This window comes from Scyliorhinus torazame, chromosome 5 (assembly GCF_047496885.1).
Source record: "Scyliorhinus torazame isolate Kashiwa2021f chromosome 5, sScyTor2.1, whole genome shotgun sequence".
NCBI lineage: Eukaryota > Metazoa > Chordata > Chondrichthyes > Carcharhiniformes > Scyliorhinidae > Scyliorhinus > Scyliorhinus torazame.
In genome coordinates this window covers 250,682,247-250,707,528 of record NC_092711.1, presented here as the reverse complement: position 1 = coordinate 250,707,528, position 25,282 = coordinate 250,682,247, and the positions used below count along the sequence as shown (strand labels likewise).

At 42.4% G+C, this 25,282-nt stretch overlaps 1 protein-coding gene across 2 annotated transcripts in view; it reads left to right on the top strand.

Annotated features, from left to right (window-relative positions):
* Positions 1–25,282, top strand: part of klf5l (Kruppel like factor 5 like) — a 79,839-nt gene that overhangs the window by 18,597 nt on the left and 35,960 nt on the right. For both annotated transcript variants that reach the window (XM_072505343.1, XM_072505344.1), the window contains exons 2-4: positions 4,657–4,752; positions 11,575–12,445; positions 14,411–14,470. In XM_072505343.1, the coding sequence (XP_072361444.1) occupies positions 4,657–4,752; positions 11,575–12,445; positions 14,411–14,470 (1,027 nt within the window). The remainder of the gene's footprint in view (positions 1–4,656; positions 4,753–11,574; positions 12,446–14,410; positions 14,471–25,282) is intronic.

Below are 25,282 nucleotides of genomic sequence, written 5' to 3'. Positions count from 1 at the left end.
TAACCCGCACATCTTTGGACTGTGGGAGGAAACCGGAGCACCCGGAGGAAACCCACGCAGACACGTGGAGGACGTGCAGACTCCGCACAGACAATGACCCAATCCGGAATCGAACCTGGGACCATGGAGCTGTGAAGCAATTGTGCTATGCACAATGCTACCGTGCCAACCTTAAGAACAAATAAATATACACTATCATTTTACCGTAATCCATGTACCTATCCAATAGCTGCTTGAAGGTCCCTAATGTTTCCGACTCAACTACTTCCACAGGCAGTGCATTCCATGCCCCCACTACTCTCTGGGTAAAGAACCTACCTCTGATATCCCTCCTATATCTTCCACCTTTCACCTTAAATTTATGTCCCCTTGTAATGGTGTGTTCCACCCGGGGAAAAAGTCTCTGACTGTCTACTCTATCTATTCCCCTGATCATCTTATAAACCTCTATCAAGTCGCCCCTCATCCTTCTCCGCTCTAATGAGAAAAGGCCTAGCACCCTCAACCTTTCCTCGTAAGACCTACTCTCCATTCCAGGCAACATCCTGGTAAATCTTCTTTGCACCTTTTCCAGAGCTTCCACATCCTTCCTAAAATGAGGCGACCAGAACTGTACACAGTACTCCAAATGTGGCCTTACCAAAGTTTTGTACAGCTGCATCATCACCTCATGGCTCTTAAATTCAATCCCTCTGTTAATGAACGCGAGCACACCATAGGCCTTCTTCACAGCTTGGTATCGGGACAAAGCCGTTGAATCTTGCGAGATGCCTCTTGTGAGATTTGCAACTCACAAGACGCCTGAAATCTCGCAAGATGTCGCAATCTGGATCTCATCCTCACTGGGCATGATCCAGATCAGCATATTTAAATAAGCCATTAGACTCATTTAAATATGTCCGCGCTGTATTCTCCTGGGAGCCAGGAACTAACGGCCTGCCCGACAAGGCCTCGACCAGGCACCATTTAGTATTGGGCCACACAAACGTGAACCAGTCGTGATGGCACCTGGTGGAGGATCTCCCTGGTCATTCGAGATCCTTGGGTGATCGGTCTCTGTGCGGGGTAGTACACTGGCACTCCCGCTGGCACCTGGGAACCATGGCACTGCTGAGGGGTCGAAAGATTGGGGCTGCTTTTAAATATGGAGCCCCAATCTGCGAGTACTCTTCCTCTACTGACAAGCTGAGCATTCCCCGCCGAGGCCAAAAGGAACAGAAAAATGCAGTTGAATAGCAGGGTGTTTCTCAATGCTGCAGCCACCGAGAAATACCCGCTAAATGTGCCGAAGCCGACTCTGATTTTTACCTGTTAAATTGAGCACATCGTAAATGGCATTTTTTCATCATTAACATGCAATCTGAATTGAGCCACCTTCAATAGAGCAAGCATATTCAAAATTCTACATCGATTCAGATAGAGAATTGCAGAAGTGCCACAGCCGTGCAGATGGCAGAATGCCTACATTGCACAACTCCTGTGGATAATCTCTCCTTGTGTGTCACCATATCACGATTGGTGGTGCTCTGTTAGGTTAGAATGCTGTGGCTTCAGATCTTGCACATACAATCTAGGCACTCTAAAGTCGTGTCTTCTTGGTTAAGTGATTAAATCTGTAATGAAAAATAGGTAGTCATGATCTTCTGAAAGAATGATATCAAATGGATCTGTTTCATCCAAACCTCTGTGTGACCATAAAAAATAGGAACAGGTGTAGGCCATTCAGCCATTCGAGCCTGCTCTGCCATTTAACAAGCTCATGTCTGATCTAACACTCACTAAGTCCACTATCCAGCCTTACCTCTGTAACGCTTGATTCCCCATACAGACTAAAAACCTATCGAACCTCTAGCAATTTCAATGTTCTATGAATATCTTCAAACCAATATTCTGTAGTTTATACATTCTGCTGTAATTGAAATGGCTTGCATGATATCTACAATGAGGGAAATTCAAATGTCAATCTTTCTAAAAAATCATGACCAAAATTCAAAAGGTCAGTTCTGTGATAAGTCACTGAATGCAGAATAGTTATTCTTGCATCATACTGAAGGGAACAAAAGGTGGATGGTTGTATCTTCCAGTCACTCTTCCGTATCACCTCATGGCTGTTAACTGTGTGGTCTTTATGGGGCTCTTCCATCAGGTCTATCTTTGGGTTTGCTGGGAACATGTGTTGTGCAATGCAAGGATACAAAGCAAAATAGGATACTTTATGAAATAAACATTGCTAGATAGTCATAATATTCCATTTACCAGTGAATTTAGTTAATATTAAAGCTGCTAAGTAGCAAAGGATTAGTGCACTAACATTCAGAATCATAAAGTGTTATGTAAACATAGAGAGTGGAGCTCGGCAGGACTCAAAATTAGCCTTCCAATTAAAGGCTGCAGGATTTTGCTGGAAAGATAGGGGGATAGGTACATAGAGAGAATAGTCATGACTAAACCAGCTCCCTTGTCTCCCAAGAGTCAGATGCAGAGAAAATTGGTGGAAACGTGAGGGTAATCGTCGGCGTATTTACCACCAGAATTCATTCAGCTCAGAGGGTCACCATGTTCTGCTGTGTACCCATAGGTCAATTTTGCACTTAATAAATAAGGCAGAAAGGTAATAAATGATTGCAAGTCAAGAATTAGGCCACAGTTAAGGTTGTGTTGAGCTTTGGGACCTATTTTAGAAAGGGTAATAAAGCCAAAAAATCACCATGATAGGAAACTATTGTTATAAGAAGAAAATTGAGATGTTATTGTTACAAACTTTAGGTATGTTGAATGTACTGTCCCACGTTCCGTGGTGCTGCTCAATCCTATAAGCAGACCCCATGTCCTTTATACTCTGATATGTGCCTTGTCTAATATCTAGTTTTCGATAATATAATGTGGGAACTGTAAACAATACATTGCATACCTGACTCCTTTCTGTGGTAAAGTGGCCAAGTGATTGAGGCTTTCAATTCCTCCAGAAGAGGCACATGTCACCATGGGGTGGGCTTCACCATCATAAATGGTGGCTTATGACATATCTGGTGCCTCAGTAACACTCCTAGGAGCATCTCATGACTGCTCAGCTGATCCAAATGAGGAATCAGTATGACACTGTCATCAGTGTATATGCATCTGCATTTCAGGCAACAGACATGGCCAAGGAAGGATTCTAGACCAACATTGTGCAATCTCTAGCCTGAGTCCCATTGGGCGACAAACTGATCCTCCACAGAGATTTCAACTCTAGAGAGTCAGAAAGAATGCAAATCTCTGGATGGATGTGATAGGCAAGGGAGGACAAGGGAAAGCAAATTCCAACTGAGTCCTTCTGACAAAACCTTGTCATAACCAACACCCTGTTCTGACAGCAAGAGGAGCACAAGATCTCAAGTACATTGATCTCAAGGGCATTGGTGATGCCACATCTGGAATATGGAGGGAAAGCAGGAATAAGTTACTGAGCTGGATGATCAGCCATGATCACAATGAATGCAGAGCAGGCTCGATGTGCTAAATGGTCTACTCCTGCTGCTATTTTCTATGTTTCTATGCAATACCCACGGTCCAAATACTGGCACTTGCTTGACTATGTCATCATGATCTAGGGACTGCAGAGATGTCCATAACATTGTCCCATGACAGGTACTGATGACTTAATCTACATCTCCATAAGACTGACCCTCACCCAAGAGATACAGCACTTAATCAAGCTTTCATTGATTGGAAACCCAATCACAGCTCGAGGAAAAAAGGCAGTCCTATAGGCGGCTGAAGTATAGCAAAAAACCTTAAATAGCAAATGGTGGGCAGAAAAAGCCTGTGAGATCCAGCAACATATGGACATGACAGGCATGGCTTCTTCAGCACTGTCAAGGCGATCCATGGCACAAGCATTCCAGGACCCACCCTAATCTTTTAAGGAAAAAGTTGATAAATATTTGAAGCGGGTTAAATATCGAGCGATGTGTGGGAGGAAAGGTACAGGGGAGTAGCTTTAATTTTGTCTTGCTCTTACGGAGAGCCAGTACAATCACAATGTGTCAATTTACCTCTTTCAATGCTATAAATGTCTTATGATTCTATAATTAGACCCGTCTAGGCTTCAAAGCAGGATGTTGAAAGCATTACATTGCCTTCATGGTTCAGTGATGTGGAGATGCCGGCGTTGGACTGGGGCGGGCACAATAAGAAGTCTTACAACAGGTTAAAGGCCAACAGGTTTGTTTCGAATCACTAACTTTCAGAGCGCAGCCTGACTCTCCTGATGAAGGAGCTGTGCTCCGAAAGCTAGTGATTCCAAACAAACCTGTTGGACTCTATGGTTCAGATCATTGGCAGGCACGGTAATGACCTCCAAGCATTGAATTTTCTCCTTAGTTATACAGAAAAGGGGGGGGGAGGAGTCATGCCAAGTTAGAGGGAGAGAAGAGAGAATCTTCTTACTAAATCCCAGCTGCTTGCTTCCTAGCCAGAGTATTGGTTATGGATTAGAAGCAGCCTGTTTCTTGCATATGTCCCAAGGAGGGCACTCATTGTATTGCAAGAAGAAAACTCTTGAATGTTTGCATTTTTCATTGGAGGAAACAATCCTCCGAAAAAAGCTTATTGTAATATTATGTAGAAAAAACACCTTGCATTTAAGTACTCTTTACTTTCTTTTCTGCCCAGGCCAACATATTTCTAGGAGAAGATACCATTAGACCATCAGGTTTACTGAAATCACATTTACTGCATTTGTTACAAACAACATCTTCTCCAAGTCAAGTAAGTTGATATTTTTCATTTTATGCAAGTTCTAATGGCATTTATTTGTAAAATGTTTACGATGCAAAGAAAAGTGTGACTCAATTTAGCAAATTGACATTGATTTCCTTTGTATAAGGTGTAATTACAGACTGTGACCTTATGGTCCAATAACATTTTACATAGCACTCAGCACTAACGTCAAATGGGATACAAATGGGTGAGAGGAACCTGAATATGAAGTGTTTAAATTTGAGGAGAGGATAAAAACAAAGCCAGTGTTAACTTGTGATATTGTAAAAATACTGGTAGCTCAGTTCCCAAAAGAATACATTCTAATGTTTGGAAGATTCCAATAAAGAAAATATTCAGAAATTATAACTGATGTAACTAGTTCTAGAATTAATAAGTGCTAGTTTGGCTTGGATTTTTGCAGTTATAGTTTGTTAAAAATGAAATAACCTTTTAAGTACTTGAAAATGAAAAATGTATATCTCAATAGCGATAAATATTTGTTGGCTGTGTGCATATCTCAGCAGTCCTTGTGCTATTTTACATTCCATACCAACAGGAACCATAGAATTTACAGTGCAGAAGGAGGCCATTCGGCCCATCGAGTCTGCACCAGCCCACACCCCCATCCCAGCAACCCTACCCAACTTTTTTGTGGACACTAATGGCAATTTAGCATGGCCAATCCACCTAATTTGCACATCTTTGGACTATGGGAGGAAACCGGAGCACCCGGAGGAAACCCACGCAGACACTGGGAGAACATGCAGACAGTGACACAAGCCGGGAATCGAACCTGGGACCCTGGATCTGTGAAGCAACTGTGCTAACCACTGTGCTACCGTGTTGCCGTTACCATGTTACCATGTTCATGAACAGATGTCTGGTTGTTAACCTATGTTATTATGTACTTGATGCTTTTTGTGACATGTTCTTAAGTACAGTCAGTGATTGTTGACTGCAGCAAAGCACAATTGCGCATTTACTATTCCTTCTCTGGGAGGACAGCAATAGATAGTTTTAAATTCCTCATTTATTGCCTTCTTCATGAGTAGATTAAATGCAAGAGAAAAATAAATTATCTGATCAGATTTCGCTCTCTCCCTAAACAGCTCAGAAAATCTACCAGCATCAAATGGGCATTTGACTGCAATCATATTTAACAGTTTGAGTCTTATGGGAGTTGTTGAGTTCCATTAATATGAGATATATTTTATGGTGCTAATCTATTAGAGTCCTGCTGCAGTTGTGTGGAAGGGCAGTTCTCATTCAGTGCTTCCAGAGCAGGTTTTGCTCTCCATTTCCCAATGTTCAGAATTTCCATTTAGAGTTAATTTATCTACTCCAATTAATTTGATTAAATAATACAGAAATAATGATCAATATGTTTGAAATTCTTCGCTTGAGATCGAATTTGCTTGATACATGCACTATATGCCTTACCGATTAGATTGTTCCAATCTATGACAAATACAAAGTTATGATCTACAAGACAGAGCGCAAAGCTCCAATCTATAATGAAGAGGGCTATAATTTTGTAATGCTCCAGTACATAATGCAGAGCATGAAGATCCATAATAAACATCTGTGATCTGGTCTACATTGCTCCTGTGTATGATATTTGGGCTGCTTTTATTCGGCCTATAATGCAGAGCATGATCCAATTTAGAAATATAGAGGCTGAGCAGAGTAAGCCTATGTCTTCATCATAGCATTCCGAATTCTTGATTCAGAAAGTACAGGCTTCAGATATGCCTGGAGAATGGTGATGAGAGCTCCAGATTTAATTCTGGGCTGACCTGCATCATTATATGGGCTGTGGGAGTGCATGAAATCTCTTCCTGTATAATACTACCCATCCTATCAGCTGGTATAAAGAAGGAGCACATAGGTTGTGACCTGTCAGACTATTAGTTAGTCTGCTAAACCTTCCACGATTTCTTGGGCCGTCTTTTCCTAGAGGACACATTAAGGACATGGAGGCGGGTTACAAAGGGGGTCTGTAGCTGGTGGCATTTGTTTTGTAAGACACCTGGTCAAAGAGGACAATATCGGTGTTGGGGTTTGGTGCAGGTGAAATGTAAGGGAGATGCAGGCAGGTGGGTTTTGATTGGCCTCTGCGTGGGGGTGGGGGGCATGGGGAGGGTGAGGTGAGGAACGGGAGTGATATCAGGGACAGAGGTGCTGACTCACCCGAGCAGACCTTGGGAGGTCATTCATCTTTTTCCGTGCCAGTCTGCCTGGTGAGGCCCAAGGCTATTGCCACTTCTGCCATCTCTACCCAGACGCAGTTGACGATCTTGGGTGATAGCCTCCTGCCCATCCTGGGGAAGAGGGTGTCCCGGATCTTCTCCACCGCTTCCAATATATTGCCCAGCTCTGTATCTGTGAACCGGAGGTGGGTGAGGGGCAGTTCTTCGCAGTGCCATCCTCTTGGCTGGAATGAGCATGTTTGGAGAATGGAGTGCTCATAAGCTGCTCCAGCTCGTCAAGCTCTGCAATGCCAATTCCGGCCCCAGCAAATCAGACGCCAGCGGAAATAGGAATTGCTCCAGATTCACATGGGCCGAGTGCTGGGGGATCCGGAAATGCTCCAAAACTGGCACTCACAACGGGAATGCGAATCCTATGCAATTCAGTCCCGACATCAACACTCTCCGAAATGGAAAGAAAACACCTAAATGGAGAATTTTGATCAATAGAAAGAAAACAATGTGAACCTGGGAGTGAATCATAAGGCAACAATGACACGGGATGAGAACATCATAAGCCAATAGAGCAATTATTATTTGATTTATGAATGTCATCTAAATCTTCTTTTGATAGCTGTAAGATATTTACCTAAATATGGTGACTGAAACATTTATTGAAAATTTTTAAATTAGAGTTGGTGGGAGAGGAAAACAAATAACTAAGAGGGAGATTAGTGTGAAAGCTTAATTCCATATATAAAAGCGACATAAAGAAAAATCTTTTTTACACAGCAAGGGTAGGATCAGGAATGCACTGTCTGAGACTGTAGTGGAGACCGATTCAGTCATGGCTTTCAAAAAGGCAATGGTTAATTATATGAACAGAAAACATTTGCAGGGCTATGGGGAAAAGGCGGGAGGGTGGATTAACTAAATTGCTGTTGCAGAGCTCTTGCAACCATTCTATGATTCAGTGACATGTTGGGACAGTCAGTGTAGAAAAGAGTTTTTGAAACGCAAATTTACTAGAACTAGCGGCTGAAAAACACTTCAAGGCTTTTAACCATTTCTAAAGACACTCCCAATATTATTCTTGCAAAACAATGTTTAACAGCCAGTTATTATCTATAAGTGGAAACCTCTAAAAAGAAACCACTTGTATTTACACAGCACCTTTCATGACATCAGGGTGCCCAAATGCAATTTACAGCCAACGAAGAATGTTTCAAGAGCACCCAGTCCTGGCCGCGCATCCTCCCCTCCTGGCCTCTGTGTTAGCTGATATGGTTAATGGTCCTTTCTCTTCAGCTGTTGTCCCTTTCTCCTTTAAATCAACCATCACCACTCCTCCAAAAAGCCTACCCTTGACCTCACTTTCCTTGCAAACTACTGCCCCAACTCCAGCTGCCCTTTCCGCTCCCAAGTCCTTGAACATGTTGTTGGCTCCTAAATTCGTGCTCATCTTTCCCAAAACTCCATTTTTGAAACCCTGCAACCTGATTTTGACTCCACCATAGTATCGAACCGCTCTTTTAAAAATTACACCTTGCATCTATGTGACAAAATTAAGCAATCCCTTCTCATCCTTTTTGACTTTCTGCAGCTTTTGACACGGCTAATAACATCACTCTCCTCCAAAACCTGTCATGTGGTTCCATTTTTATCTTGCTAATCGGAGCCAGAGTATCATTTGCAATGGCTTCTCTTCCTGTTCCACACCATTACCTCTGGTATTCCCCAAAGTTCTATCCTTGGTCGCCTTCTATTTCCCATCTATCTCACACCACACCTCTTGACTCCACCACTAGTACTAAATTGTCAGGTTGCTTATCTGGCATTCGGTATTGGATGAGCAGAAATTTCATCCACTTAAATATTGGGAAGTTGAATCCATTGTTTACATTCCCCCGCTCCAAAGTCTGTTCCATAGTTACCAACTCCAATCCTTCTCCATGTCTCTCCCTGGGAACTGTATGAAAGAAAACCAGACTGTAAATTACTTATTTGACCCCAGTACTAATTCTGACCACATACATTAGTCGCACCATCACAACAACCACCTTTTTTCCAACTCCGTAACATTGCTGGCCTTCACCCCAGCCTCAGCCAATCTGTCATCAACTCATCCCACTTTCTACCCTTTTGTAAACAGGAGGTCAGCAAAACTCTGTTGCCCGAATCCTAATTCACATAAAGTCCTATTCACTTATTACCCTAGTGCTCGCTGACTTACATTAGCTTCCAATAGAGCAATGTGTTAATTTTTAAATGCTCATCTTTGTTTTGGAGTATTTATTATGTTGAAGATATTACACGAATATAAGTTATTATTGTTGAAATGCAGGAAATATGACAGTAATTAGAATCTGTTTTAATATTATTTGAGGAATAAATATTGGCCAACCTACCAGAAACAGCTTTCCTGCACTTTTTGAAATAGTACATTAAATTTTTTCTATCCACCTGAGAGGGTAGAGGGGTCCTGTTATAACACTTCATCCAAAAGACAGCTGGGTGGAGTTTCCGGCTGTTCTCACCAGCGGGATTATCTGGTCCTGTAGTTGGTGCACCCCCACCATGGATTTCCCGGCAGCAGGGGGTGGATTCAATGGTAAATTCCATTGACAGCGGCAGGACCAGAAGACCCTCACCGCGGGCCAACAGTGGGCCCCCTCCCTCTGCTGTGAAACACACCGTGGGAGTGTGCAGAAAGTGTTCCCTGGTGTGTCAGCTTAGAGTTTGTGTTCAAGACTCTGGATTGGATTTTGAAACCACAACCTTCTAAATTCAGTGCCGCCATTGAGCAAGATCAGGCAGCGAGTGGCACGCCTGTATAAGAATAGAATAACCAAAAAATGTTTTCCAACAGGTTTTTGCGAAAGCTCACTATAGAAATTGAAGATAATTGGAGTGCTGTGTACTTCACATGATATTAACCAGCAGAAATCAAATGAACGTGGTGAACCCAGTGATAGTGATAAGATTGCTGATGGTCTTTCATAACATGTTTTGTGCTTCTTGACAATTTTATTGTGTGGAGTGTGAATATGAACCACAGTGGAAAGATGACTTAAAAGGAGACAATTGTTCCTTCCCAGGAAAACAAAAGAGAAATGCTGAAAGAGTGTTAATGAGTGTTAAGAGATCAGGGCACAGTTTGTTGGAAAACATAACTTTCAATTGCTGTTATTTAATAGAGTATGCTCATTATTTATAGAGGCATTCCTGGCATGGCAAGGTAGCTGTGGACTCCTGGTACGACCACCTGATGACCTTAAACTCCCTTCTGTGAAGTTGTTAGTTAAGGCTGGAAAAACTGAATGAGATCCAAGAAACTTTGCCGTGAAATTGTTAATTCCTCCCATTGTACAGAAGCTATTAGAAAAAAATTCAGGAAATCTTTTCTTGACAGCTATGCTTTTGAAATATGAAGTCACTCTGATTAAGAGAATATCTAATATATTATTTGCTGGAACCATAATCTTGAATCAGTCAAGCAACACACAGATTGCAGTAACTAAACACTCCCACACAGACTTTGGCTGCAGCAGTTAAATGCAATCTGGATAATATAAAGATGAATAATACTGCCATTTTTACAATGAAAATGTCCCTGAAACAAGTATAATGTCCGGTTTCATGGTGTCATAAACTATTATAGCAGCATACAAAAGCAGTAATGCAGGTCAGACTGCTTACCTGGACTATCAGTGTCATTGAAAAGTCAAACATTTAAATTTAATGTAGAATTATTTGAAGGTGCTTATGTTGAGAAGTCATCAGCTAAAATAAAACAGAAGTGCTGAAATCTCTCAAAATAAAATGAGAATCATTCTGATGGTTAACTTTATGGGTATTGTGGCGGCATGGGTCTCACTGTAACTTCGTATGATAAGCTCACAGTTTGTGCCTTTGAATGCCCTCTTACTGAATATCTGATGTGATGGCTGAACAGATATTCTTGATAGAAAAAATTGTCTCTTTCACCCAGCTGCCAGTTTCAAAGCAGCAGGCCTGGAAACAACTTGTCTTATTGCTTTCAGTCGTGGAAACTACATGCAATCAAGTCCTTTAAAGTGGGAAAAGAGAGGAAGCCTGTTTTTTAAAAATGTTTTAATCTGGAGAGAGATTTTCACCAGAAATAAATGCACTGGAGAGACCACCCTAATGGTTGCCATTTGAATCATTAGGAACATGACTATTTTGTGAGGTTTACCGACAGTGCCTCCAAGTTGTGGTGTAACTCCTGTGCAAGTGTCACATAACGCACTTTGTAAACTTGCAAGTAATAACCAGCCTCTTTTACGAAGAGACCTTTGTTGCATAGCACTGCTTTAAACTGTCTGAAGAATGTCTTTGTTTATCAAAGGGACTAGATATTGGTTAATCTATCAAAAGTGCAAGTTAAGTGCACTATGACAAAGAATGGTTTTCTATTTTAGGATATATATATTTTTTTAAATCATTGAAGTTCATTACTGTCGATTTAAATAGCCAATTGAAAATCAAATACAAAAATCTGTTAACAGTTTGTTGTTATGGCATTATGAAACTCAAAAATGTTAGCAAATTTGGCATTGTTTAATTATTTGACAATGTACACAAAACAAATTATTGTATTTGTTTTCTTCAAAAATAGGTAAGATCAGAAATGGACAAGTATCTCGCCCCACTGATTCCACCAGCTCCAACAATTCTGGACCAGAAGAAATACCGAAGAGAGAGTGCCTCAGTGGTAGATGAGTTTTTTGAGGAGCAGATAACATCACCATACAGCCTGAATATAAACTTGATTCTGCCTGATATCACCCACTTGAGAACAGGCCTTTACAGACCAACAAAGCAAGCTCTCCCACAAGTCAAGACGGAGCCGGTTACTAATTTCACCCAGTCATGCACATCTGCCACATCGCATGCCCTGCCTGAATTCACCAGTGTGTTCAGTATGCCACAGTCAGTTCCTGTGAATAATATCTTCATCAAGCAAGAAGCCTCTTCCCCTGAGCTACAAATGCCCGTCAGTTCACATCAACCCCAACTGTATCAGATGCCAATCAATGCAGATGTCAACATGCCTTTGAGTTCTACCCAATCACTTGGCAACACTACAGTTATCCACAGTTGTAACAGTGTTACCATGTCAACAGGCATAGCTGGAGCAACCAACCTGTCTACCCAGTCCGCAATTAAACACTTCCAGCCTATTGTATCGACACCAAACAACTTTTCGGTACCAGCTCAGTTTTATCAGCAGCAAACCTCATACCTGCCACCCTCACCACCAAACTCCCAACCCGGTAGCCCAGAAAACCAGCCCGACCTTATCAATACACTCTCGCCACCTCCATCGTATGCTGCATCAGTAGCATCAAAGATTGTTCATCATCCACAGATGCATAGCCTTCAGACCAGCTTGCAGCCCTGTCAGCCTGGCTTCCAGTCAACAAAATACAGTCGACGCAACAATCCTGAATTGGAGAAGCGACGCATTCATCATTGTGATTTCCCAGGTATAAGTGCTTGTTGCGTTAAAACCTTTTAATATATATTGTCTGTACAAGGGTGATTACAGTGAATTTTAAATCCAATACCAAGTCTTTTTCATACCTCTGGGCTGCTGTCTCCTACTCCTCTGCTAAAACATTAATTCATGCTGAGAATTGTTCTTCTGTACCTTGCTCCAATGGTCATTCTTCATGTAGTATTCTATAGAAAACATCACATCTTGGTCTAACCCAATGCCCAACTGTGCTATCTAGCAGGGGATCATTTCAAGGGCAATTGAGATAGGTAATAAATACTGGCCTTGCTCATGATGTTCACATCCCAAGAATGAATAATAATTTTAAATCACAAAATAGGAGCAAGAATAAAGTATGATTTTTGCTTTATCAGCTCCCTGAACAGGAGCAGTGAAGTCAATTGTGTAGCAGCTTCACTTCTATTCTAACTGAGATCAGGTAAGTGTTTAGATTAGTGAATGTATCAACAATCCTCTTGGTCTTTGTAACTCAGTTTTACAGACCAGATTTAATGTCAAGTCATTAGAGAAGAGATCAAGACACCAGTCTGCTTGCTAGTACCCATGCAGTTCTCTCTCTAGAAAAATCTGATGAGCTTCTCGAGTAGTCAACTCACCTGCTCCCCAATTTTTGTGTATACATGTTTTGGATAGTTAAATGACTAGATCATTTGGTCATCTAAACCCAAGCTGACTCATTGTCAGAAGTCATGTGTTTCCTGTGTAATGTTTTAAGTTTGAATTCAGAAAATAAAAAGCCAATTGTGCATTTTATAATTACCTCCCAATATTTTGAGGATCAATTTGGTGTTGAATCTCCATGTGGGGTTCACCTTCTCATCTGCTATGACTTTGATCAAGAGCCACAGAACTTTGGAAAAGGGGGCTAAACAGCAGTTACAAACCTTCGGCAGTTCTTCCATCAAAACGTTGGCAGTCGAGCAGAAGAATCCCAATAGAGATTCACCTCTTCTGTGTTCGCATTTTGCAATAGACACATATGCAGACAAACTTGCAGGATTTGGACAAAGGCTAGATAAGGGAAGCATGGTAGCACAAGTGGATAGCACTGTGGCTTCACAGCGCCAGCATCCCAGGTTCGATTCCCCGCAGGGCCACTGTCTGTGCGGAGTCTGCACGTTCTCCCCGTGTCTGCATGGGTTTCCTCCGGATGCTCCGGTTTCCTCCCACAGTCCAAAGATGTGCAGGTTAGGTGGATTGGCCATGATAAATTGCTCTTGGTGACCAAGAAAGGTTAGATGGGAATATTGGGTTACGGGGATAAGGGTGGAAGTGAGGGCTGAAGTGGGTCGGTGCAGACTCGATGGGCCGAATGGCCTCCTTCTGCACTGTATGTTCTATATTCTATAACCTGTTCCAACTTCTCACTTGCTATCCCTCTTAAATCATTTTATATGTAGCTGCAAACCTCTTGTGATATTGGTCAGAAGTGGTCTTCTGTCTGGAGCATGTTTGTGATGTTCAACTGGTAATCTGCTATATGTCATTAAGTCCATTACATTAACACCATCAAATCAAGGTAATTGTAGCTATTTAAAAACTGCTGAAATCAGTGAGCATTGTAACTATTTATCAATTTAATGCTGCTGATCAATGGCTTTATTTCTCTGAAGAATGTTTAATATCCGCAACCAAGTCTGATGCCTGTTTTATGAGGTGTATATAAAGAGAGAGATTCTGACTGAAGCAGAAAAGACTAGACCGGGCACATGTACAAATATTTAATGATCTAATAATGATAATACTTTTAGTACTTCAAGCGACTGATTCTCAAAGTAGCTCAGCAGCTTCCTTCTGAGTGGAATTCCATAGGTTGAGGTTGGCTGCACAGGAATTAGTAAATTTAGCAGATTTCTTTTCAGCAAGAGGATAGAACTATAAATCTGAAATGACCACTTGAAACAGGATGTCACACTAATGTATTGTTTTGCAGGCTGCACCAAAGTTTACACCAAGAGTTCTCACTTGAAAGCGCATCAAAGGACCCACACAGGTATGCTATTTTCCTTAACTATCATATATTCTATTGTATGCTGTCAAAGCAATTGTCCAGTTTATGTGATACATCACGTTGAGCCACTCGAGGTTTAAGAATGGGATCATAGAACTGGATCAAATCTCAGCACTTTGCAGGATTGGGTGAAGTATTGCTTGCCACATCTACAAAAGTAAACACCCACACTTTAACAGTTACATAGTTTGGTATTCTAGCATTTCTTAATCTTTGCACATACAACTAGGGGATACTAGCAAGAAGGTGGTTTGTGATCTGTTAAAAATCGTCTGTGTTCATACTGAATTCATTGTCAAATCCATGTTTTAGAACATTCTCCTTCAAGGTCCTCGACTCTCCTCAATTTCCTAATAACAAAGAAAAAACTAGTGACGGCACATAACCCCGAAGGTCTATTTTTTTTCTTTCTTTCTTCCAATTTCCCCCTATTTTACTCTCTTGCTGAAGTACAATTTTACAGTAACCACTCTCCAGGACTCCACACGAGCTGTTTTGTACAAAAAGAATCCAAGCTACAATGGGGTTATAACAATTATGTTAAGCACACTCAGCAATGAATCCCAAATAAACAAATGTAAAGTGAACTCCCATCAGATTTATCATCACAAAGCAAATTTTTACATCAAACAGTTCTGTAAGTATTGTATTGTTTCTAAACAAGCCAGTGGAATTCTATTGTTAATTATTTCAAAATCATAGAATCCCTGCAGTGCAGAAGGAGACCAATCGGCCCATTGAGTCTGCACTGACCGTCCGAAAGAGCACCCCACCTAACCTTTTGGGCACCAAGGGGCAATTTTGTTTTAACATGGCTAATCCACCTAACTTGTACATCTTTGGACTGGGAGGAAACCTGAGCACCCAGAGGAAACTCAAGCAGGCAGGAGAAGAATGTACAAACTCCACACAGTCACCCAGGGTCGGAATTTAACTTCTGAGCAGCTTGTGGTCAAATTGCGCATAGATGGAGTTGGTATTAACACTGGGTGCCAACTCCTTCATTCCCAGAATGGTGTAGGAAGTGCAACAATTTGACCAGAGCTAGCAATGCAATAAACTCATCATGTTATCCTTTTCTTTCTTGTCTATGCTGAGCACCAGCTATCTCTAACCTCTATTGGAACAATGTGCTCATCAAACTACAGTCCACTTGAGCATATCACCCAATCCTGCAACAAGCCTCCACATCTAATTCCTGTTGTGTACTTCAAGTAACCCCCCGACTTGTTCACACATTTGAGTGTGTTCCTTTCTGCTCCTGCCAGGTTGGTTCATGGACTTAATTGGAATGGGACAGCACGGTGGCACAGTGGTCTGCACTGCTGCCACACAGCGCCAGGGACCAGGGTTCAATTCCGGCCTTGGGTCACTGTCTCTGTGGAGTTTGCACGTTCTCCCCGTGTATACGCTGGTTTCCTCCGGGTGCTGTGGAGATAGGGTGGGGAGTAATGTGAGTTGGTGGAGTATTCTTTCAGATGATCGGTGTGGACACAATGGGCCGAATGGCCTTCTGCAATGTAGGGATTCTATGACCCTCTGTGGTCACACTGAACAGAATCAGCAAACAGGACTTCTCCCCTGAATCCATCCCTCAATTCAGCTCCCCTCACTGAATAACTGTGACAGCTGAATGCTGCAAAATGAATGCACTTTGGCAACTTTCAATAAGCTGGGCATCACAGTCAACTTGCATGATCAGCAAGGAAGTTTTCCTATTGATGTATGTTGGTGGGCATCCTTTATGCCCCTACATCCTTGGGAAGCTTGTGAACCTACACCATTGAATGGTGCTGTGTCTCTGTTTTATGGGGGTTATGCCATGAATGATGGAGTCAAGTATCCTTCAGATAGGCATCTGTCACCTAGCTAATGCCCTTGCAGTTCTCCAGTTGATATTATGTCAGTCCCCATGTCTGACTGAAAGGGTCTGAAAGCATAAATTTCAGGATTACGGCAAATTCATCTGTAGAGATGGTGAATGCTGTGCCAGCAATTGACTGAAGCTTGAGGCCTTCTAAACTTTCATACATGTACTCAGTGGCTTTGTTTGGACAGTGGGTACTATAGATACAGATCCTCAGAAATGTTGCGATACTGCCTCAATGTTCTCTGGAGGTGGGCTACAGCTGTTCTTTTTTCCCTGCAGGAAACTGTGACTTCCTATCATAGAATTAGGTAGCTGTTTTTCTGCCACGATGGTCCACTTTTGTATCTGGTTGGCTCTGCTGATTTTCTTCTTCTTCTGTTACAATAGAATATCCCATTGGATTCATTCATAGAATTTACAGTGCAGAAGGAGGCCATTCGGCCCATCGAGTCTGCACCGGCCCTTGGAAAGAGCACCCTACCCAAGGTCCACACCTCCACCCTATCCCCATAACCCGGTAAACCCACCCAACACTAAGGGCAATTTGGGACACTAAGGGCAATTTATCATGGCCAATCCACCTAACCTGCACATCTTTGGACTGTGGGTGGAAACCGGAGCACCCGGAGGAAACCCACGCACACACTGGGAGGATGTGCAGACTCCGCACAGACAGTGACCCAAGCCGGAATCGAACCTGGGACCCTGGAGCTGTGAAGCAATTGTGCTATCCACAATGCTACCGTGCTGCCCTACCTGTGGGATAGCCCACACCTGCTGCTGCTCCAGACACTTGAAATGCTTGGGTGGTAAAAATGTTTTGGCTGTCATGAGACTCTCCGTACTACAGAGGCTCTTAGCATGACATGTAAAGCAGTTCTCACTGAACCAAAAGTAAAACAAAGTCATTGCAAAAGCTGCAAGCAAATTGCAGAAAGCTGACAAAAATTGTTTGGGTAATGCTTTCATGCTCAAACTCTGGAGATACATCAAAGTAAGTTGAACAGGGCTGTCCTGGGATTCTTTTATATCCAGACGTAAACGTACATCAGCACACTGGTGGCAGTAACTAAAGCCCGTAACTTGAGTTATTGAATGGGGGAAAAGGTATTGAAATGAGAAATGCAGGGTTGGCTGTAACAGGCAAAATGTTTAAGCAATCTAATATATACAAATTTTTCAGCACACAAGCAATGGAAATCACTCATGCAATTTTCTTACAAAATCCTACGCCTAATATTTACAGTGGAATACGAGGCAGTGTCTTGCCAGTGATATATAATGTATACAGGACAATCAGGGTCAAGAGTACAAGATGTAGATAGAACTAACATAGTACACATTATGTGCTGCTGTCACAGTGTGCTGTGGAGGTTGTGACGTAGTGGTATTGTCACTAGACTAGTAATCCAGACACCCAAGATAATGCTCTGGAGACCCAGGTTCGAATCCCACTATGGCAGATGGTGAAATTTGAATTCAATAAAAAAAATCTGGAATTAAAAGTCTAATGACGACCATGAAACAATTGTCGTAATAACCCATCTGCTTCACTAATCTGCCACCATTACCTGGTCTGGCCAACATGTGACTCCAGATACACATCCAATGTGGTTGACTCTTTAAAAAATGCAACTCTGTTCGGGGGCAATCAGGAACAATAGGACAATAGAATAGAACATTACAGTGCAGTACAGGCCCTTCGGCCCTCGATGTTGCGCCGACCTGTGAAACCAATCTAAAGCCCATCTACACTATTCCATTATCATCCATATGTTTATCCAATGCCCTTAATGTTGGCGAGTCCACTACTGTTGCAGGCAGGGCATTTCATGCCCCTACTACTCTGAGTAAAGAACCTACCTCTGACATCTGTCTTATATCTATCTCCCCTCAATTTAAAGCTATGTCCCCTCATGCTAGCCATCCGAGGAAAAAGGCTCACTGCCCACCCTATCTAATCGTCTGATCATCTTGTATACCTCTATTAAGTCACCTCTTAACCTTCTCTCTAACGAAAACAGCCTCAAGTCCCTCAGCATTTCCTCATAAGATCTTCCCTCCATGCCAGGCAACATCCTGGTAAATCTCCTCTGCACCCTTTCCAATGCTTCCACATCCTTCCTATAATGCGGCGACAAGAACTGCACGCAATACTCCAAATGCGGCCGCACCAGAGTTTTGTACAGCTGCAACATGACCTCATGGCTCCGAAACTCAATCCCTCTACCAATAAAAGCTAACACACCGTACACCTTCTTTACCCCTTCTTAACAACCCTATCAACCTGAGTGGCAACTTTCAGGGATCTATGTACATGGACACCGAGATCTCTCTGCTCATCCATACTACCAAGAATCTTACCATTAGCCTAGTACTCTGTATTCCTGTTACTCCTTCCAAAATGAATCACCTCACACTTTTCTGCATTAAACTCCATTCGCCACTTCTCAGCCCAGCTCTGCAGCTTATCTATGTCCCTCTGTAACACCCTTCCGCACTGTCCACAACTCCATCGACTTTAGTGTCATCCGCAAATTTACTCACCCATCCTTCTACGCCCTCCTCCAGGTCATTTATAAAAAGAACAAACAGCAGTGGCCCCAAAACAGATCCTTGTGGTACACCACTAGTAACTGAACTCTAGGCTGAATGTTTCCCATCAACCACCACCCTCTGTCTTCTTACAGCTAACTAATTTCTGATCCAAACCGCTAAATCACCCTCAATCCCATGCCTCTGTATTTTCTGCAATAGCCTACCGTGGGGAACCTTATCAAACGCTTTACTGAAATCCATATGCACCACATCAACTGCTTTAACCTTGTCCACCTGTTTGGTCACCTTCTCAAAGAACTCAATGTTTGTGAGGCACGACCTACCCTTCACAAAACCGTGTTGACTATCTCTAATCAAATTATTCCTTTCTAGATGATTATAAATCCTATCTCTTATAATCCTTTCCAAGACTTTGCCCACAACAGAAGTAAGGCTCACTGGTCTATAGTTACCGGGGTTGTCTCTACTCTCCTTCTTGAACAAGGGGACAACATTTGCTATCCTCCAGTCTTCTGACACTATTCTTGTGGACAATGACGACATAAAGATCAAAGCCAAAGGCTCTGCAATCTCCTCCCTAGCTACCCAGAGAATCCTAGGATAAATCCCATCCGGCCCAGGGGACTTATCTATTTTCACACTTTCCAGAATTGTTGACACCTCCTCCTTATGAACCTCAAGCCCTTCTAGTCTAGTAGCCTGAATCTCCGTATTCTCCTCGACAACATTGTCTTTTTCCTATGTGAATACTGACGAAAAATATTTATATAGCGCCTCTCCTATCTCCTCGGACTCCACGCACAACTTCCCACTGCTGTCCTTGACTGGCCCTACTCTTACCCTAGTCATTCTTTTATTCCTTACATACCTACAGAAAGCTTTAGGGTTTTAGAACAAAGAACAAAGAAAAGTACAGCACAGGAATAGGCCTTTCGGCCCTCCAAGCCCGTGCCCACCATGCTGCCTGACTAAACTACAATCTTCTACACTTCCTGGGTCCGTATCCCTCTATTCCCATCCTATTCATGTATTTGTCAAGATGCCCCTTAAATGTCACCATCGTCCCTGTTTCCTCCACCACCTCCGGCAGCGAGTTCCAGGCACCCCGCTACCCTCTGTGTAAAAAAAACTTGCCTAGTTTTCCTTGATCCTACTTGCCAAGGACTTCTCATGTCCCCTCCTGGCTCTTCTTAGCTCTCTCTTTAGGTCCTGGCTAACTTGTAACTCTCAAGCACCCTAACTGAACCTTCACGTCTCATCTTTACATAAGTCTCCTTCTTCCTCTTGACAAGTAATTCAACTACTTTAGTAAACCACGGTTCCCTCGCTCGACCACTTCCTCCCTGCCTGACAGGTACATACTTATCAAGGACACGCAGTAGCTGTCCCTTGAACAAGCTTCACATTTCAATTGTGCCCATCCCCTGCAGTTTCCTTCCCCATCCTATGCATCCTAAGTCTTGCCTAATCGCATCATAATTGCTTTTCCCCCAGCTAATAACTCTTACCCTGCGGTATATACCTATCCCTTTCCATCGCTAAAGTAAACGGAACCGAATTGTGGTCACTATCACCAAAGTGCTCACCTACCTCCAAATCTAACACCTGGCCTGGTTCATTACCCAGTACCAAATCCAATGTGGCCTCTCCTCTCGTTGGCCTATCTACATACTGTGTCAGGAAACCCTCCTGCACACATTGGACAAAAACTGACCCATCTAAAGTACTCTAACTATAGCGTTTCCAGTCAATATTTGGAAAGTTAAAGTCCCCCATAACAACTACCCTGTTACTTTCGCTCCTATCCAGAATCATCTTTGCAATCCTTTCCTCTACATCTCTGGAACTTTTCGGAGGCCTATAGAAAACTCCCAACAGGAACGGGTAACAATTGCATGAAAAAATAAATAAATAAATAAATTCCATTGTACATATTCTAAAATCAGCAATTACCTCAAGTCATGGCACCACTCATTTCTAAACCATTTGTAACTGCAGATCATGTAATCCTGTCCATTGGCATGCTACCAAGCCAGCCCGTGTTATCATGTGATCAATGAATTCATAGCTGCACCATCTTGCTCATGGCAGCCTTTCTTTAAGGCCACAATTATGCATCTAGTACCTGCTGCACAACTATTATTTATAAAACGCCTTCATCGGAATAAAACTTACCAAGGTGCTTCAGAGGACCATTATAAAACAAAGTATGGCAACAATGAAAGTAAATTGGAGATAACTAAGGAAGGATGTGTGTGTGTGTGTGGGTGCGGGGGGGGGGGGGGGGGGGGGAAAGAGGGTGGAGGGCGGTTGGGAGGAGTGAAAGAACTTTCCACAAGACAGATGACAAAATTGAATGCGTGTATTCCATGGACCCATTCTAAAGCTGAAATAGAGTAATGGACAAGTACCGATACTTTCTGATTTTAATTACGCCAAGTTGACTAGTGAACATTAAAGCTTGGTTTAAAAAGAACTACATAAGGTGAATTAATACCAAGTATTCTTATTTTGAGAGACTTCAGGCCCAGATAGATACCTTCTGGTTATTCCTGAGGGGTGCGGTAAAGTTAGCCTCACTATTACAAACACATTGTCAGCTACTTGTAACGTGTGCCCACGCTTCCAACTGGGAAGTTGTCCTCGGTGGGGGGGGCTACAAATGTTAACAGCTATTTGCTATCAGATCCTGAGGGACTGGTGCTTAAGACAAGTCAAAAGAGCTGTTCCTCTGCCTGTGAACCTAGGTCTCTTGATTCCTTTTAGCTCTATCTCGCTGCCCAGCACATCTGCCATGTGATGGGTCATGCAGCTGAGGAGGACACTGCTGATACTGTTCTCGCTGGTGCTGAGGGCTGTGTAGCTTCCACACTTGACAGCAGAGGTGAGAAATGGTGCTGCGTACACTGCTCCCATGATGTGTGGTAGGTTGGCATGCAGCTGAAGGTGAGTATAGTGCTAGACAGGTGACGGGTCTGGCAAGCAGTTGGCAATCACTTTGCCAAGCAGTGAGAGTAGAAGTGCTTTGTATTGTAGTGTCTCAGTGGCTAAGATTGAAACTCTTCAGTGAAGCTGATCGAAGCATTCTCAGCTTGCCAATTTCACCGAAGATGCTCTTTCTGTTGTTCGCTGGCCTTGATGGCCCTTGAGAGGTTCAGGCACATCATCAAAGCCGTGTGCTTTTGGGATAAAATGAATCATAGTCAAAAAGGTTCTGAATTGCCTTTTTAACCTGGCCAATTACTTTTCTGCTAGACCCATGGAGGAAGGAGGGTGGAGATGGGGGTTCTCCGTACGAGAGATGGAAACTGTCCTCGTTATGCATGCTTGGTTCAGAGCCCAGACTAATAAAAGCATATATTTTTACAAGTGAAGTCAATTGTTGGCTTTGCTTGATTAATATTTTTAATGGTCATAATAAGTGGTATTCTGCAATCTCTTTTGTGAATGTCTCAATGTTAATTTTGACAAGGTTAAGCGGTGTGAAGTATTTGAAGTCTCTGTTATTGATACTGGTGTATCTGATTGACACTTTTCTAGGTTGTCGAGACAGGTGTTTTTTTTTTCTTACTTGCCATTGTTATTATATGGCTTGTTGGTTATGTGCACAATGGATAAGTGAGCATGGAAAGGGCATATGTTGGCATGGAGTATATAAGGGACCAGAGGAATGGCTGGAGGCATGAGTTGACATGGAGGATATGACGTTTTTCGAATCCAGATGCTGAATGCGATTTTGAACCTGCACTGGCCATCCACGGGATCAGCGGCATGGGCAGAAAACCTTGCAAGAATCGGGAAGTTTTCTTGCCAGAGATCACTTTTCCCCGCCCCTCGCCAGCGATATCATGAGATTCACCGCCACAAAGGGCGTGTATCTTATTTTAGTAGTTTTCCATTCATTACATATTGTCAGCATTCTCCCCTCCACTACATGATCTTCCCTCACTAAATTTTCAAATCTGTCAGTGAGGTTTACAACACCTATGGCCAGGGTATCGAGGGTATACCTCTGGGGTGCAGAGGTAATTATAGTCCTTGGGAGGGTAGTGGGACATGCCCATGGCACAGTTGGCATGGCCAGATTGGCATCATGCCAACCTGTGCCGGGGCAGTTTCGGGGAGGGCCCTAGATGTCTGGTGTGGGGTAAATACCACTTATATGTTTTTAATCTGTTTTGATTTAATCTTGCATTAATTTCTTTCAATGACCTTGGGCCTTTATTGTAACAGTCCTTTAGCAATACATATTTTTATAAACACATACCATTAGATCAATAGATGTTCTAAACAAATAGCATTAATATGGTGGTTCCTGAGCAGATTGAATAACCTACTTATCAATGCAATTCTGAACATGTTCTATTGTTTGTTCTAATCTCTAAATAAGTCATCCACTGCATGATTTTTCTTACATCCTTTCATCATGCTGGGTGGGATTTTATTAACACACCTCTCCATGGTGTGTTATGCAGAGGTGGAGGACGGCTCGCTGGTGGTCGGTGGCAGAATCATCTGGTCCCGCCATTGTTAATGGATTTTCCCATTGAACGCAGCCCTCGCCGCTGCAAAACCTGCGGCGGGGTGTGCCACCGGCGGGACAGTAAGATCCCGCCAATGTGAACAGCTCCCACCATCTCTTATGTTGACCTCCTTCCCAGGATCTCAAGACTTTTGACTCCTCGTCTCATTCAGTCTTTTCTTCCTTATGCTCCAGTTTTTTTCTGAAGGACCAGACCTAGCATTATGTAACTATCTGCTGTATATAATTTGCTTTACTTATTTCAACCTAACTGGTGTATGGGATTATTAGCCTTGTTCCTTTACCTAGGTTTCTCAATTTTTATAAAGTTCCGAGCATATGGAATGATCTGCCAAGAAAATTATTGTTCCAAGAAATGTTTACATTAATGTTTTCCTTTTCTATCAAATATCCCAAGCAATATTACGACAAACATAAAGATATCCAATAACAGCAGAGTAGAAAATGTCTCCCTTTCTTTATTTAAAATTAGGTCAATAGTCTTTCAACATTCATGGCAAGATGACATTCGCCTCATTGTTATATAAACCAAAAGGTACCCACGGCTATGCCAAAAGATTATCCACAAAGCATATTTGTAACTCCACTGTTCTGTATTGGGGTGTTTTCTTTAGCATTAAAGCACAGCACCTAATCCTTTCACTGCATCAGCCCTCAAAGTCTCCACATGTCCTAGCTTGCTCTTTAGTATCGAGTACAATGCTAGATAAACAAAACCACCCACATATGCACCAGTCAAACGCTAACAAGCATGACTGACAGAGTAGATCCCAGACCAAGTTATTTAAACATAGTTTCATGGCCAATAAATACAATCCAACATGCATACAATCAGGTTCCAGAATGAATACAATATCCATTGTATTATATTGAAATCTTGGTTTCATAGCAGCGAGGGGTGCATTCAACGGGAAACCTTGTTGACAACAGCAGCACCAGAAGATCCTGCTGCCGGCCAATGGTGAACCGCCTCCCACCGCCATGAACCACAGTGGGTTACGCGGTAAATCCTGCCCAATGTGTTAGAAGAGGATTTAAGAAGAAGTAATTGCATATTGGACACCACTGTAGGTTAGAAATTTTAATTGGTGAAGCTCATGGACAAATGTTTAACAAGGATAAAAAATTTTGATGTTTGCAAATTGCACACGCAAATTAAAAAGAATGCTTAATGTATAAATGGACTTCATCAATTGGGACTTCCATCCCAAGAGTGGCATTTCTTGCTTTAGTTGCCTGTGTTGCAGAACTGTAATCATATCCTACTTTTAACTATGTAATGCTCTATTACATTCAATGCTACAGTGTGGTAAGCACATTGGCCATAATGCATGCTGATCCATTCATGTATCCAAGCATGTTATAAACATTAAAATTGTCAAGCCTCTATCTCCTTTCTGATTGTTAATCATGTATAGTACTGACTGCATGATTAGTAGCAACCAAATTGGAAAAATAAAGCAAGAAATTATTCATATTTGTCTGTCTGCACCTTCAATCTACAACCAGTCAAGAAGCACTAAAAACGGTGAGTACTATAAAACAACTTATCTACCAAGTAGTCCATCAGTCCTGGGACCTAATCCCACTTGCCACCATCATCCCCATCTCTCAACTGCTCTGTATGTACCTTAAGTCCAGGCTGTTTCTCACTTCAGTCTCCTCCACCCATTACTGTCCATTCATGTATTTATTCTTGGCATGTAGATATCACTGGCAAGACCAGCAATTATTGCCTTTGGCCGGTTGCCCTTTGGAAGGTGTCTTGAACTGCAACAGTCTGTGTGGTAAAGGTACTTTCACAGCAGTGGTAGGTAGGGAA